The sequence below is a fragment of the Mus caroli genome, unplaced genomic scaffold (genome assembly GCF_978045245.1).
Source record: "Mus caroli unplaced genomic scaffold, Mus_caroli_1 scaffold_13, whole genome shotgun sequence".
NCBI lineage: Eukaryota > Metazoa > Chordata > Mammalia > Rodentia > Muridae > Mus > Mus caroli.
Window position 1 is genome coordinate 88,684,849 of NW_028227268.1, and position 16,737 is coordinate 88,701,585.

At 43.9% G+C, this 16,737-nt stretch overlaps 1 protein-coding gene across 1 annotated transcript in view; it reads left to right on the forward strand.

Moving 5' to 3' along the window:
- Dock2 (dedicator of cytokinesis 2) overlaps positions 1-16,737 on the forward strand; it is a 444,551-nt gene that overhangs the window by 86,211 nt on the left and 341,603 nt on the right. The window contains exons 15-22 of the mRNA XM_021175778.3: positions 995-1,093; positions 4,344-4,416; positions 4,555-4,658; positions 7,411-7,594; positions 7,850-7,947; positions 10,767-10,856; positions 12,025-12,125; positions 12,951-13,085. Coding sequence (XP_021031437.1) covers positions 995-1,093; positions 4,344-4,416; positions 4,555-4,658; positions 7,411-7,594; positions 7,850-7,947; positions 10,767-10,856; positions 12,025-12,125; positions 12,951-13,085 — 884 coding nt within the window. The remainder of the gene's footprint in view (positions 1-994; positions 1,094-4,343; positions 4,417-4,554; positions 4,659-7,410; positions 7,595-7,849; positions 7,948-10,766; positions 10,857-12,024; positions 12,126-12,950; positions 13,086-16,737) is intronic.

Consider the following 16,737-nt stretch of genomic DNA (forward strand, 5'->3'; position numbering starts at 1 on the left):
TTCATTTCTAAGGAAACTTTCCCCATTCCTCAGCTACACTTAAACAGCCCTTCTTTACACACAGTAGTAATCTGTCTCTGTCTTTTTGTCTGTCTGTCTGTCTGTCTGCAATTACATCCCATTGTCAGGAATGACTGCCGAACTCTTCTGAGCTCTTCTCCACAAACTTGACATTATGCCCATTCCTCTAGGGCAGTGATTCTCAACCTTACCAGCACTATGTCCCTTTAATATTGTTCTTTATACTGCAGTAACCTGTCAACCTGTCAACCATAAACTTATTTTTGTTGCTATTTTTATAACTAATTTTGCTACTATTATGAATTGTAATATAAATAAATGACATGCAGGGTATATGATATACAACCCTCGTGAAAGGGATTTTTATAATCCCCAAAGTGGTCACGACCCGCAGGTTGAGAACCTTTGCTCTAGCATTTAGTCTAGGTGTGGCCCCAGAGAGTGCTCCTCCTGTGCTTCACTGAATCATTGAAAACCTCAGCTTCTCACCCCAGAATTGTTTCCCAGATCAGATACCCAGGAGTCTTTCTGAAGCTGCTGCCATCTTCCAGTGCCCACCAGGCCCTATGGTGCACTAGCTTTGGGAGGCCATCAGAAAGAAGCTGCTGTTTGTAAATGTTACAGACATTCACTTTGGGGTAAAAGTAGGATTAGTAAGACTGGCAGCATGCAGCAACTCCAAGGCTGGTTACCATTTACAATAGGCAGCCACGCCAGTGCCTGGCAGACTCCAGTGCATTTCAGAAGAGAACTAATAGAATCTCGGCAGTTAGGCAGCTGTCATTTCCAGGCTGGGGATGACAGTGTAGAAAGCCATAACGTAGAACGGCGGTCAGAATAAGAGCCTGGCGGAAGGGCTATGGAAGGAGAAGCTGTTCTTTGACCTAACATTAGCCTTGGCCTTTGCACCAAAAATGCCTACCTCTGATAATGGCAACTTTGCAGTGTTTCTCTCCATTTTTGTCTTGGTCAGAATGCAATTTGTGTGGGAGCGGGGGATAAGGCCATGAACGAGTACCACTCAGTCGTCTACTACCAAGTCAAACAGCCCCGATGGATGGAAACAGTCAAGGTAATAATAACAGTAACAGTAACAAGGGCAGCAAACGTTTCACAGCCAGTCAGGCACAGTGTTCAGTGTTTTATGTAAGTGATTCACTTCTTGCTTACAACCACCCTTTGTCTAACTGCAAGAACAAGCAAGCCACTTGCCCACAATCCCACTGCTACTGTGGGTCAGAGCTAGGGTTGCAACGTGAGCAAAGCTTGGTCATGCTCCTCTCTGGTGGCAGAGAGACTAGGGGTGGGCTGGGGCTATTTCTGCTTCCCTCTTAGGAGTTAAGTCTTACAAATAGAGGGAGTTCCTTGAGGCCCAGGGTTCATGCTCCAGCTCTACCATCCCCTCTCCAGGCATGTCAATCAACCACTTTGCACTGGCTCCTCCTTTGTAAAATGGGAGTAACAATAACTGGGGGAAAGAAGTTGTTTAATCCAAATAGAAGGCTCCATAAAGGAGAGTGCCCTCAGCCTATACTACTCTCTCTCGGATGCCTGGCATGATGAGAGGCAGTTCTATGGGATCCAAACTGGATGTGGCTTTCCTTCAAGACTCCCCCTTCTACATGGTAGTGTAAGTCACCATTCCAGGGATCTTCATGCCTCCTGCATTGTTCTCATTGTCTCTCTGTTGCTACGATAAACACTAAGACCAAAGGTAACTAGAGGAGGAAAGACCTTATTTCACTCACACTTCCATATTATAAGCTATCAGTAATGGAAGGAGGGTCAGGAGGTCAAGCAGGAACATGGAAGCAGGAACCATGGAAGAATGCTATCACTGGCTGCTCATTGGCTGATGATCAGCTAGCTTTCTTATATAGCTCAGGACAACTTGTCCAGGAGTGGTAATATTAGTCCACAGCGCGCTGAGCCCTCCCACATCTTTCATCAATCAAGATGATCACTCACAGATATGACCCCAGGCCAATCTGATCTGGATAGTTCTTTAATTGTAAGTTGCAGTCAAGTTGATGATAACAGGATATTGATTTAGTGATGGGGGAGGAGAAACATGTAGTGATTTCAAATGTGTGGAATTATGCTCTTCAAAGTCTTCCTCATATAAGTCTCCCAGACCCACAATATTCTGAAGCTACTAAGTGACATTTCATTTAAAAAAGTATTCCCTGATTAAATAAATGTGATGGATGCTGAGAAATTTGAGCCAAATCTAGGCTTCAAAAGGCAGATTCTTCATTTCAGGTTCTGATGTGGATGTGTTCTGCATCACTGCAGAAAGCATAGAGCAGTGTATTTCCTAAGGTCCACTGGACAGTGGGCTGCTTCTTTTCCTCATAGACCCATACCCTAGGTATAGCATTCTGTTGAACACATCTCAGCAATTCCTTGTCCTAATCTGTCAGGTATGAACTTTGGCAGACATGTGGGCTTTTGGCCAGTATGTAAGAACATATCATGTTTTCCTATCATGGAATGACCCAGTTACTTCTGGACCATACTTACTGGAGGAGGGGGGTTACAGAATGATGGGAGCATCTTTATTTGGCTCTGAATTACAGAAGTCATCATCAATGGGAGTAAGATGTCCTCTGAAGCACTGCACCGACTGTGAAACAGTAACTGAGTTTGTGTCTGGTAGCATATTCATAGCAGTCAGTGAACTAGTCACCAGTTACCTTGACCACTGAGTCAAAGTGGAGTCATCCCATAGTTTTCTTGTCAATGGTGCCTAGCAACCTGCGTTGTTTTATTCAATAGGAAAGAGTGACAAAGCTTCCAGGAAAATGTGAGTCTATCCAGGGCAAAGATGACTTTTGTAAAATGCTTCAAAGAGAAGCAGTCATATATACAAATTGTCAGGTCATTATAATAAGCAGAGGAACATGTCTGCTGGAGCAAGGTGTAGGAGACAACTCACTGAACAGTGAAGCACGAGCAAAGCTTCCACCGCCTGTGCTAAGATATTAGCAGATTCTTTCTGTGGCCTGTGCTCTACAGACTCAAGACAGACACAGGAGTTCTGTTTGGCAATGGCTATTCATACAATGGTCCTTGCTTTGTTGAATGTGTTTCTGTTTTCTACAGTAGGTCTCTCTGCACATACTCTCAAAAAGGACTGGGTAGGCTTCTTGATCTGTGAGCTCTCTTGCACCCTGGTTAGACTCCTTCTATGCTAACCATCACCACATTACTATTATTGTCACCTGTTTGGAACATGAGCTTGCTGGATGCAGGGACTACCATACAGCAGCTGGGCTAATGCCCTGCATGATTGTAGCTATTGGTAACACTCAATCTTGGGGGGGAGGAACAAAAGAGGCTGCAGATGCCAATGAGTCTCTCAGCTCTTTTGCTCAGTCCAGAACACAGGCAGAATGGTGGACACTCAGTCTCAAATTTTACTTTTTGAAACAGAAAGGGTCACAACCCACACCTCTGTTTGTCACTAAATAGTCACCCACATGGTGCAAACTTACCCTCCTTTCAAATCCAAGTATGATTCTTGTAGATAGCCTAGCTTGTCTGTGTTGTCCTGAACTGCTCATGAGACTCAGGGGAGGAGTGTGCTCACGAGCCAGGCTGAAAGTGCTTCAGTTAAAGATGCCAGGGAACTAGAGGTGGATGTGTTGGAGGATGCTGCTGAGGTCACCAGTGAGCTACTGTCCTCATGTAGGCTTTGAAAAGAAAAGCATCAGATATGTGTAACCAAAGAGGGGATGAGTCTAGATATACACACTGGATTAAATATATGTATATTATATATACACATATATATGTGCATATATATATTACACACACACACACACACACATATATATATATATATATATATATATATATATATATATATAGAGAGAGAGAGAGAGAGAGAGAGTGCTTTATTAGTTTGAATATGTGAGAATCATCAAGCAAAGTCCCAAGTGATCATTGTTAATTTTCTAAATCTGGCTGCAATGCAGGAAAAATGTGCATGCTGCAGCTTGTATTGCATCAAACAACATCCTCTAGTTATGTGACTTTTATATCAATTGGAGGAGATTCCTTTTTCCTCACTGTAATTTATGAGCCTCTTTTCATTGGCTGGGGATGCAATTTGCCAAATGGATTTCATCCGATACTTTATTTTCTCCTTATAGCTAGTTCTTATGTAATTGATTTACAGCTCATGAGTCTTGATGGATGGGAAGTAAACCAGCACATACTGTTCCAAGTTAAATGGTCAGGCTGCTGAGGTGGGGGCTGGGCGGGGCTGGGGTCCCCGCAACTCATTGTCCCCTGAGCTGTTGTTTCTGCCCACTGAGGTGGCTGTCCCTATTGAAGATATGCAGAGGATCCATTTGAGGTTCATGTTTCGACACCGCTCATCACTAGAATGTGAGTATGCCATTCATGGTATGCCCACTGTACCATTAAAGAGAGGGGGACAGAATGGCTGGCTGGCAGGCTGGCAGGCTGGCTCACTCTTAGAGATTTCATTTTCTTTTTCTTCTGACCTTGCAATGCTGTCTCCAGCTAAAGATAAAGGAGAAAAGAACTTTGCCATGTCCTACGTGAAACTCATGAAAGAAGATGGAACCACTCTACATGATGGATACCACGAGTTGGTGGTTCTCAAGGTATGGGGGAGTAGGGCCTGCAAGGGGCAGAGCTGTGGTGGCAGGATGGTCACTAGCAGCAGGGACTCTGAAATCATACTCACCAGAGCTCACCAGCTTCAACAAAATCTGCACTTGTCTGGACTTCTGTTTCCCCTTCTTTGAGCCCTCAGGAAATCCTTATGAGGAAGTGATGAGACAGTTGCTTACAAACGGGAAGGTGGGGAGCAAAGGCCTTTCTTGGGCTTTGTTTCATTTCTGCTTCCAGATACAAGGTATCAGTAATGGAAGGAGATGCAGGAAGTCAGGCAGGAATTTGGAAGCAGGAACCACAGGAGAACGCTATCACTGTCTGGCTCGTTGACTTATGTTCCGCTAGCTTTCTTATATAGCTCACGTTTACTTACCCAGGAATGGTAGTGCCCACAGTAGGCAATGCTGTGGAACAGTGGAAACGCTATTGTTACAGGAGGAAAGGGGCTCTGAACTCTTGTCAGAAATATATAGACATGTTTGCAGGATGCTACTCTGTAGCCGTTACCATTTGGGGCCCCAGATCCTGTGGTCCATTTCACAGCTTCCTAGGTCTCAGTTTCAGTTTTCATTTTTCTTTCCTCCTTTTCATCTTCATCATGGGAGATGGGAGAGGACAACTCCAGGAACTGAATGGAGGTGTCATGTGAGGAAAACACTCTGTCACTGAGTTAAAGTTTCAGCTGTTTCATTTTTCACAAGCATCATGGTCTATGATATTATAACAAAATACCTGAAGTGGCTTACACTGTAACCAAAGAGGTTGGTTATACATGGAAGACACAGCGCCTATGCTAAGCTCTGGTGAGGGCTGCATTGACTGTGTCACACCATTGCTAAGAGATTATGTGTGAGAAAGAGACCACATCCCAAACAGGAAGTCAGATTTGGTGTGGCCAAGCTCAGGATTTTATAACAATATTTTCTTGAGAGGTAACCGAGATCGCAGTGAGAGTCACCTTCATTCCTTCCAAGGCCAGTGCCCCAGTGGCCCAAGGGTCTCCAAAAGCTCTTGTGATTTCAACTCCGCACTGGCTATCAGGTGTCCAGCACATGAGTTTTGGAAACCGGATTAGTTACTTCTCTCACTGCTATGACAAAATACCTGGCAAAACACTGAAGGGAGGGAGGGAGGGGAGGAGGGAAAGAGGGAGGAAGGGTTACTTGGGTTCATAGTTTCAGAGTAAAAACCATCACGACCATCATGGAGATAGGAACTTCAGGCAGCTGGTCACATTACATCCCAGTTATCAAGCAGGAGATAACCACCAGTTATCAGAGATCCAGATATTGTCACATCTAGGTTAGGTTTTCCAACCTCAATCAATCCAATCCATTATTTATTATTTTACTATCTTTTGAGACAGGGCTTCACTATGGAATCCCACTGGCCTGCCTGAAACTCCATCTGTAGACCAGGCTGACCTAGAACTCACAGGCGTCTGCCTGCCTCTGCCTCCTAAGAGCTGGGATTAGAGATGTATGCCATCACAGGTGACTCATTAACTAGGACATGGAACTCCCTCTGAGCCATGCCCTGAGGCTTTTCTTCTAAGAGATCCTAGATCCTGTCAGGTTAGCAATTGGTCCTGACTGTCACATTAAAGCTGCAGCAAGCATTTACGGCGGTAGGCGTAGAATCTCACTAAGATGGAGGAGACGTGTAAGCTCTAGAGTGGATACACACACGCCCACTCTTCTGAGGTGAACCTCCAAGAGCTTGGGCTGTTCACAAAATGGTGTGATCTTCCCTGCGTGCTTCCCTGCTCTCAGAACAGGAGAATACAACTGTCAGGCGCAGGCTGAAGGCAAAGCACAAAGCCATGAAGTGGGCATAGCTAAGAGGTCAGCAAGGACCAGAGCTCCGTCTCAGATTTCTCTGCTTTCAGGCTCCACTTGCTCCATCACACACGTTGAACATGGCCACCATAACCATGGCACGATACTTTTCTCTGAGACTCTTTGCCTTTCTCAAAAAGCTCCTCTCTTCTACAACCTCTGTTTTCTCTTGCTTCACACTGGAGTTTTTCTTGGCTGGCAAGTCTTTCTTCCCCAACAGTATGGGAACTTCTTGGGGGCAGAAAAGCAGCACCAGCTCATTTTCCTTTTCCCTTAACTGCATCAAACCTCATTCTCCTCGTCTGTGAACTGAGGATAGCAGGATATGTTTTAAATGATTATGAGCCTTAGAAAGGGTCAACGGAGGCGGAAAAGGCACCTGGTATGGTATAGCTCCTGTTGCAGAGGGAGGACGTTGTAGGTGTGGTTTCCTAGAATGCCTACTCTGCTTAGAAACTGAACGACTCCATTTATGTATACGAAAGTGATCCAGAGAGGCCAAAGAATAAATCCAAGGTGACATGGACTTGAGAAGGTCCAGATCTATGTCCTTTGTCACTAACCCCTAGTTTGGAATGGATTCCCTGTATTACTGGATGGGCATCTACCTTTTCTTTTGTTTCAAAATTTTAAGGTGGATTCTATTATGGTCTGGGAGTTTCAACTCTCTTATAGCCCTTTAATTCAGGCTGTAGAGCCACAGCCTTTCTGGTAATGTGATTTGCAGGATTCCTACCTGCTTTGTGGGAAAACAAGCCTACCTCATATTGCTTCTCTGATTATTTCCTTGCTGTTTCTGAACTTTCCACATTACAGTGTATGCTATTCAACCACTACAAGCACTGTGTGGCATTGCATATGTGGTCTTGCCCTGGAGCAGTAACCAAAGTGTTGTTTCTAGGGAGACAGCAAGAAAATGGAAGATGCCAGCGCTTACCTGACACTTCCTTCTTATCGACACCCCGTGGAAAACAAGGGAGCTACGCTGAGCCGGAGCTCCAGCAGTGTTGGGGGCCTTTCTGTCAGCTCCCGGGATGTGTTCTCCATTTCCACGCTAGTGTGCTCCACAAAGCTGACCCAGAACGGTAATGGAAGCATTGAGAGCTGGGTCTGTGGTGCTCATGCACGAGAGCATCAAGCCCAGAGTCTATGGTGCTCATGCGCGTGAGCATCAAGCCCTAGGGAGGTAATGGAAGCATTGAGAACTGTGGTGCTCATGCGTGAGGAAGCATTGAGAGTTGGGCCTGTGGTACTCATGCACGAGAGCATCAAGCCCGGGGGAGGCCAGTGTGGATGGTTTAGCCAGCGATGACAAGTCTCTTTCTGGATTCTTTTCCTAGTGGGTTTACTTGGCTTGCTGAAGTGGCGTATGAAGCCACAGCTGCTCCAGGAGAATCTAGAGAAGCTGAAGATTGTGGATGGAGAGGAAGTAGTAAAGGTTAGTGGTGCTTTGCTTGGATTCATCCACCAGTGTCAGAGCTGTAACGGGTGAGACAGAATTTTGATGGAGTCGGATGATTTGACCTCTGATGACAACAGAAGGCCCCAATCCAACAAGAGGAATCTCTGTTGGGAAACCTAGGCAGGCACTGAACTTTGGGCATCAAAACCACTGGCTGAATGGGGCCCTGGAAATGAACCGACTTAGATGTAGATCTCAACTCTTCCACTCCCGTTGCTTCATTGTCATAATATTATGACTAAGACACATTTCTCAGGATTGTTATGCGTCTTTGAAGTGATAACATTTAAAAATTGCTCAGCAGTTTCCTACACATAATAATAGGTGAGCTACAGCATATGAGACATGAGAGAGTCAATATATATTAACTAATATTCTTGCTGTTACACACTGTCACACATAATATAGTAACAGTCTGGTTTCTTAATATTATATGCATATTGGTAGAAACACACAAAAAATAGTTTGTGCTGCGGGGAAAGCATATATTAAAGTTGAGAAAGACACTGGGGGCTTACATCTTAAGTAAAGCAAATAGAAACAATGCAAATGCCAGAATCTGCTTCCTCGTGGTAGCAGAGAACATAATGTGCCTGAACAGCAGGCCTAATTAAACCAGCTCTCTTCTGCAGCACTAGGAATTGCAATGGGTTTCCCAGTGGTCCTAGTGATGGTGTTTCCATCAAGAACTTGGAATAGCTGGAAAGCAGAGGTCAGACATCTTTGTCTGGTCACTGAGTCTTGAGGGACCACGGGAAATGTATAAACTCCTTCCTTGGAAGGGTAGAAGGGGTCAAGTTTTATTTAATTGCCCAAACCTGGAGAAACAGTGACAGAATTTCCTGATCAATATACTTTAACTATACACCATTGACCTAATTTAGGAATGGCAAGGGAATTCCCCAGATCTGTCTTTGGGCTGGAGGGGTAGATTACATTGTCCTCTTGTTTTCTATTATTTTCTTCTTTAAAAAATATTTGGTTATTGAATTTTGTTATTACATACATACAATATTATTATATGCTATATTCATATAATATACATACCTATATACCTATTATGTATACATATACACATGCCTTTATTCTAGGCATAGAGAACTGCCAAGTGCACTCAAAGAATTCTTGTACATGTGCACCATCTAGTGTATGGTAATGAAGGTGCCAGAGTATTGGTTGGTTTGTGGAGGGCTCCTCACACCACCTCCATTAGAGGAGCCACCATTATGCTGACCACCATCATCACTAATTGGGTGTTGTTGTTATTGGTGGTGGTGGGTGGTTTTGTTATTGGTGGTGGTGGTGTTGTTATTGGTGGTGGTGGTGGTGGTGGTGGGTGGTGTTGTTATTGGTGGTGGTGGTGGGTGGTGGTGTTGTTATTGGTAATGGTGGTGGTGGTGGTGGGTGGTGGTGGTGGGTGGTGTTGTTATTGGTGGTGGTGGTGGGTGGTGGTGTTGTTATTGGTAATGGTAGTGGTGGTGGTGGGTGGTGTTGTTATTGGTAGTGGTGGTGATGGTGGTGGTGGTGGTGATGGTGGTGGTGGTGGTGGTGGGTGGTGTTGTTATTGGTGGTGGTGGTGGGTGGTGGTGGTAGGTGGTGTTGTTATTGGTGGTGGTGGTGGTGGTAGTGGTGGGTGGTTTTGTTATTGGTGGTGGTGGTGGGTAGTGTGGTTATTGGTGGTGGTGGTGGGTGGTGTTGTTATTGGTGGTGGTGGTGGTGGGTAGTGTTGTTATTGGTAGTGGTGGTGATGGTGGTGGTGGTGATGGTGGTGGTGGTGGGTGGTGTTGTTATTGGTGGTGGGTGGTGGTGGTGGTGGGTGGTGGTGGTGGTGGATGGTGGTGGTGGGTGGTGTTGTTATTGGTGGTGGTGGTGGTGGTGGTGGTCGTGGTGGGTGGTGGTGGTGGTGGGTGGTGGTGGTGGGTGGTGTTGTTATTGGTGGTGGTGGTGGGTGGTTTTGTTATTGGTGGTGGTGGGTAGTGGTGTTGTTATTGGTAATGGTGGTGGTGGGTGGTGTTGTTATTGGTAGTGGTGGTGATGGTGGTGGTGGTGGTGATGGTGGTGGTGGTGGGTGGTGTTGTTATTGGTGGTGGGTGGTGGTGGTGGTGGGTGGTGGTGGTGGGTGGTGTTGTTATTGGTGGTGGTGGGTGGTGGTGTTGTTATTGGTAATGGTGGTGGTGGTGGTGGTGGTGGGTGGTGTTATTGGTGGTGGTGGTGGGTAGTGTTGTTATTGGTGGTGGTGGTGGGTAGTGTTGTTATTGGTGGTGGTGGTGGTGGTGGGTGTTGTTGTTGTTATTGGTGGTGGTGGTGGTGGGTGTTGTTGTTGTTATTGGTGGTGGTGGTGGTGGTGGGTAGTGTTATTGGTGGTGGTGGTGGTGGTGGTGGTGGGTGGTGGTGGTGGGTGGTGGTGTTATTGGTGGTGGTGGTGGTGGTGGTGGTGGTGGTAGTGATGTTGTTTTTCCTTGCCCTAGGAGTTCACAAATCAGAGTATCTGAGGATGGGCATGTATGTCTGAATTATTTTATTTAATGCAGTGTTTGTAGAGGCTTCATCATTGATGCACATGGAAGTGGCTTGTTCTTCTGTACAGTGCAGAATCCTATCATGGGAAATGTCATAATATGTGTATATGTGCCACTGGTGTGGAATCATATCATTCCAAGTCCTGTAGCTGATTTGTGAGACTTCTCTGAGCGCCTTGAATGTGGCTCAGGGGGTGTGTTCTCTTGGAAGGACACACAAGGATGAGATTTGTGGGCTATCTGCCCTCTTTCTGAATGCAACCATCCTTTATCCAGTTCCTCCAGGACACTCTGGATGCCCTCTTCAACATCATGATGGAGCACTCTCAGAGTAACGAGTATGACATCCTCGTCTTTGATGCTTTGGTAAGAGAGTGGGGACAACCGTTCGGCAACATCAGGTTTGAACGCTTGTCTCACTGCAAGAAAACAGAACATATGGGCCTTGTGGTTCTTCCCAGGAATACGGTGAGGTTTTAGAACCTTTGGCAAGCAGACTGAGTAGCTGTTTCGGTGTTTCCAGTTCATTTGAGAGTCTGAGACTTGGCAGCTGACCTGGGTGGGTGGGTGTGGGGCTTAAGTGTCATTGTCAGAATTTTGACGTCTGATTGATAGTGCCTGAGACTGAGGAGTGTCAAACCGTGGCTTTCCAGGATTGCCAGGAGCTATCTGAGGCCCAGTTATAAAGCACCCAGATGTTCCCCTATCTGCTTTACCATCTCTTCTTGATGCCTTATAATTAACCAGGGTCATTTTGCTCCTCACAGTGAATTTTTCACAGTGGACCTCCATCCAGACTCCCACATGGTCTCACTCTTATTTCTCTCTTGCAACTCCAACTTTCTCCATGCTATCTGAAAAGAATTATGGGAACCATCTGGGTCTGGAAGTATAGCCCTGTGTTAGACCATTTAGCAGGATGTGGAGACTCCCATTGCTGTCAATCAATGAATACATAATGCATTTAATGTAATTTAGAGGAAAGAAGGACTGTTAGGATTGTCTAAGACCAGCAAACTCTTGATGCATGCAATACCCCAGTGTCATGGATGTTTGCCTTAAAGAGGATGCTTGCAGATAACCGGCTTCCTCAATCACAATTTGGGAAGGTCCCCTAGCATGCTAGCCTGACAGGAAAGTTGTTTCATGACTAAAGGTCCTTTGATTAAATTACCAAAGGAAATGCCGAATGTGTCATGAGCCTCCTGGAGATTCATAATGCACAGAAGCATAGAACTGACTCTGGAAGTCCTGCAACAAAGAGAGCAGTCTAACGACAACCTGAGATTTCTCTTAGCTGAATAGGAAATCCTTTTATCTTCTAATACCTCAAAGCATACTTTTTGAAATACTCTCTCCTTTTTTTTTTTTTTTTTTTTTGGGTAGAGACAATGTATTAGTGAAAAGGATTAAGTATTCATTAGAGAGATTAACTCTCCGGTGAAAGAATAGTGACAAGGGTTCAGTTATACCAGGTGAACAAGTTCTGGGTACCCTCCCAGAACACCCCCCAATCATTCCGACTCTTCCTCAGATCTATATAATAGGACTCATTGCAGACCGGAAATTCCAGCATTTTAACACTGTATTGGAGGCTTACATCCAACAGCATTTCAGTGCTACCTTGGCCTACAAGTAAGTAACTGTGTGTGTAGCTATTTCCTGTGCATCTGTGTTTGTCCTGGTGAGATATATGGGATGCAGGGGATTGGCGCATTTCCCACTGACACTAGTCTAGATAAACTTTTCCTTTTCTAATCATCCAAGCATGGATTGGATGACTCACCTATCCTAAAAATAACCAGAACCCCAGAGAGTGGGTGAATAGTTCACTGTGGCAAATAAACAAGTAGTTTATTAGATCATTCAGCAAGTCAGCTGTTGTTTATCAAGAAGTTACCTGTGAGCACTAGTGAGCATGCTCAGAAGCTCAGTGTTGATTGGTTGTTGGAGACCCTCGGGGTCAAAGATGGAAACCCATAGGAAAATTTGGTGGCAGCCAGCTTATGAAGAAACCTTGAAAGATGGGCCAAGTATTCCAAAGTCTGGCCTACCGGAGATGAAGAGCTATAGAAAGTTTCTAAGCAAAGGCGCTCCTTGATACTTAACAATAACATGCCTATATAGAAGAACTTGGGGACAAGTTACCCTAGAGGGACATTATTACCCTCATTCTTACTCATTCCTGATTATGCCTAGTTTTTTCCTTGTCAAAAGATTATTTTTTCCCCCTCACTACTTTATCTTTGCTGGCTTTTTTTATGGGCAGGAAATACTTATTCATTCTCTGTAATAAATATATTTTGAAGCAGTTATTTTTGTGCTTGCAAATGAGTCGTGAGCTTTGCTGCGCCGCCACCTTTAACCTTTGATTGAATGCCTTATAATTTCCCGAGCACACTAATTACCACGCTGTGGCTTAGAAAGAGATGTATTGTGAAAATATTATCCCGTATTCAGGAAACTGATGACGGTGCTGAAGACTTACTTGGATACCTCCAGCAGGGGGGAGCAGTGCGAGCCCATCCTCAGAACGCTCAAAGCCTTAGAATACGTGTTCAAGTTCATTGTTCGGTCGAGGACATTATTCTCACAGTGAGTATTTGTGGTGCAAGTGTGATGGATGATTGATTAGACTGCAATCAATATAATATAGCACAGTAATATTTATTTTTTACTATTGGAGGTTTTTTTTTCTCTTATTGAAAATAGAAGATTAAAAAAAAAAGAAATTACACCAGGATTGAAGATCTAGCTTAGTAGTAGAGGGTTTGCAGACCATCTGTGTGGCCCTGGGCTTTATCCCTAGTACCACAAACAAGACAAAATAAAGACAGACAGGAAAAAAAATAAAGCTAGATTTTGATTTAAAAAAAGAAACCTTGAAAATTCAAATCTAGTCTAGAGATCATGAATATATAATAATTTTATTCTCTAAGCTCATTTGGTAAAGATAAAAGGCATAATACCACAGGACAGTGATATTTCACCCAGTGAAATATACTATAGGACAGTGATATCTCACCCAGTGAAATATACCACATAATACCACAGGACAGTGATGTATGTGATTTGAGACTATTTTGTTTTGTGTAACATTCTTCATGTAAGTTAAGATTATTTAAGGAAGATTTCTAGAAGTCTGTGTTCAGTGCTGGAGGGACTGGCAGGGAAGAGCAGAACTCAAGTGGTTTGCCATCAACGTGGCTCTTGCAGGTTGTGGTGTTAGATGGAGTGGTTTCTCAGGCTCTGCTGCCTACCCTGGGGATTTGCACAGCCCACAAGCATGATTGTGTGTCAGAGAACCTTATGAGACTTAAGATATTCAAATGTAATATGTTTATCTAAGTGTATGTTAAAGTTAGGTAGTGTTGATCAAATGTACAATCGATTAGTTGTGTGTGAGTGGAACGAAGAAACAAAATCTTCAAGGGTTATGGTGTCTAGACCAGCAGTTTTCAACTTGTGGGTCACAGCTCCTCAAACAACTCTTTCACAAGGGTTGCCTATGACCATTGGAAAACATAGATATTTACATAGATATTACAGTAGCAAAATTACAGTAACTGAGTAGAAAGAAAAATAATTTTATAGCTGGGGGGGGGGGTGTTCCACCATAACAGGAGAAATTGTATTAAAGGATCAAAGCATTATACTGCTCTAGACTCTTATTAGCATCAATGAAGACTACGCAACTGAAATTGACTTAAAAGAGAAACAAGACTTCATTTTAGTTCATAATATTGATAAGCCCAGTGAGTAGATGGGGCACAGGTGTGGCTGTGTCCAGATAGTAAGTGTCATAGGCCACACCCACCCCATCTAGATCTGGGCTCTGCTTTCATTTCACTGGTCTCTTCTGAGTCATTTTTTCGGTGTGGAGGCTACATATTCTATCAGCTGAAGCTGCTCTTGCTTCCTTGTTATTCCAGCAAAACTTTATGCTAAGAACAGTTTTAGGTCATGTGCTAACATCTTAATCAGGCATCATAGCTGTGGGACTCCGTGAACTGTGTGTTTGTGCTCTTGTGTGCCATGGGTAAGGCCAGTTACTTACAGTAATAGGCTTTGGCTTAAGAGATGCCTTACCAAAGACAGCTGAGGTCTCCATCTATCACCTGATAGTGATAGCAGGTGGATACCATGGGTTTCAAATTCAACAAGGTGTCTCCTTTGGAATTTTCCTAAAACAATAAAATTTCAGGTAAAAATAGAGTGATACACTAAACCTGTACGCCTTAGTTTATTTAAAAGGTGAAATATCAGCTCTAAATTCTTTAGTTTGCCAGCTGGTTAAATCTTGGGTATTATTCTTGCAAGTTTGGATGGTATTGCTTTTTGTTTTTATTTTTAAATTAGTTGTGAGCCAGCTGTAGATTCCTGTCTTTGTAAGAGTTGACTTTCTTGGAATTCAAGGAATCACACTTTGTAGTTCCAGACACAAGGGTTGGGTCAGGATTTCTCATCTCTTCTTTTGAGAGAGAGCATTTGGTCTGTAAGACTAGTTCTTACCCTTTGATTCACCATCTCTCCTTCTGTTCTTCCTTTGGTATTATCTTCTTTTCTCTCTCCCTCTGTCTCTCTTCATTTCCTTCTTGTCTTTTTACTTTCAGCTTTCTCGACCATGTCTTGAGCAAAGTAAATTTGCTTTTTTTCTCTACCTCTAAGCACATCATTTTTTAGAAGTTCTAACCCTTCAGGGTGATTTTTGGTACCCAGTGGCTTCTGGTTTCTTAGGATGTGGGCTAGTATTTCTTGCCTTTCAAGCATATGAGATATCACTAACATGGGCAAGAAATGATGTCTTTACGGCAACAAAGAAATAACCTCAAATATTTCCTCTGAATTAAAATGCACATTGACCTACGGAGCGCCTGCAGCATCACAACAAGAGTTGCTGGATACTGTGTGTCCTGCTCACTGCAGAGGCTTTAGGGATGGTCTGTTTCTCCTGAGTTTGTAAGGACATTGAGAGGTTGTGATACTTTCCCATAAGCAGGGACATGCCACTTGGAAACTAGAAAGCAGAATGTCAGTGCTTTTGAGTTCTAAAGCCATCTGGAGAGGAATCACATAATTATTGCTTTGGGGGCTCATTGTGTCTGGCAGTGTGGTATCCAGATACTTCTTTGTTCTTTGTCCCATTTGTATAATTGCTGATCTAGCTCTCAGTATTTGTTCCCCTGTTGTTTTTCTTTGTATGTAGTGCACATGAACACAAGAGGGCGAGGATTCTCGTGTACTAACACCCAGGATGCAACTGGATATGGACAGAAGAGAAGTAGTTGATAAGAGGAATTTTTGTTTATGATGTCTGGGGAAGATGATTCCTTTCTATCTAGAGCCAAACAAGATAAATTTTGTGTAGTCTTCTTGTGTCACTAGTTGCTTCAGTATCGGGGGCAGGTGTCTCTGGCTGCACACAATCTGAGCCATATCTATAATGAAAGCTGGGAGAACAGGTTCTAGCTTATGTCACGTGGAGTCATTGATCAAATCTGAAAAATCCCTAAATTGTGGTTCATATGTCCTTCAGATCCCAAGTTGCCATACACATGGCTGATGTCCACCAGGCATTTGTAGATTGATTACCTCCTCAGGCAGGATAAACCACAAGTGAAATGCATTCAGAAGCAATGGAAGGACTATTCTCTAAATATTGACCTGCTTTACAATGTCCCTTTCAGCATCTTTAACACTGAGGCTCAAATATCCAACTGTATTGATCTGTGAGCTATGTATTGTTTCTGTATTGGTTTCTGACCTATGGCTTTCCATGGATTTGGAAATAGGATGCATTCCCCAGTTCTATGATGGACATTGGCCAGGCACTGATCAGTGACTCTGAAGAGCCTAAGAGAGGATAGCTCTCAAGAGGAGGAGACCCAGACACTGGAGCTGCAACAGCTTTTGTTCCAATTCATCCTTGCTCCTCACAGATCCAAATGCTGCTAGAACTCAGGAGGCAGTAGGTGTGACAGTCTTGAGCACAGACTCTTGTATGTAGACCTAGGGAATGGTCCCTAGGTCTGTCACAGGAAGCACATGCTTGATGAAGGGACCCAGAACCTCCTAGCTTCAGTTTTCCTATCTATAAGCAAAGACCCATATTTTAGTGTTCCAGTGATGAAACTGTACAGAAAAAAATGTCCCTGTGGCATTCCATGGATGAAGTACTTGGAGAAGCAGCAAGGATTTGGCCATGCTGTCAACTAGGAGATACAGAAAGTTTAGCTTATGTGGTTAG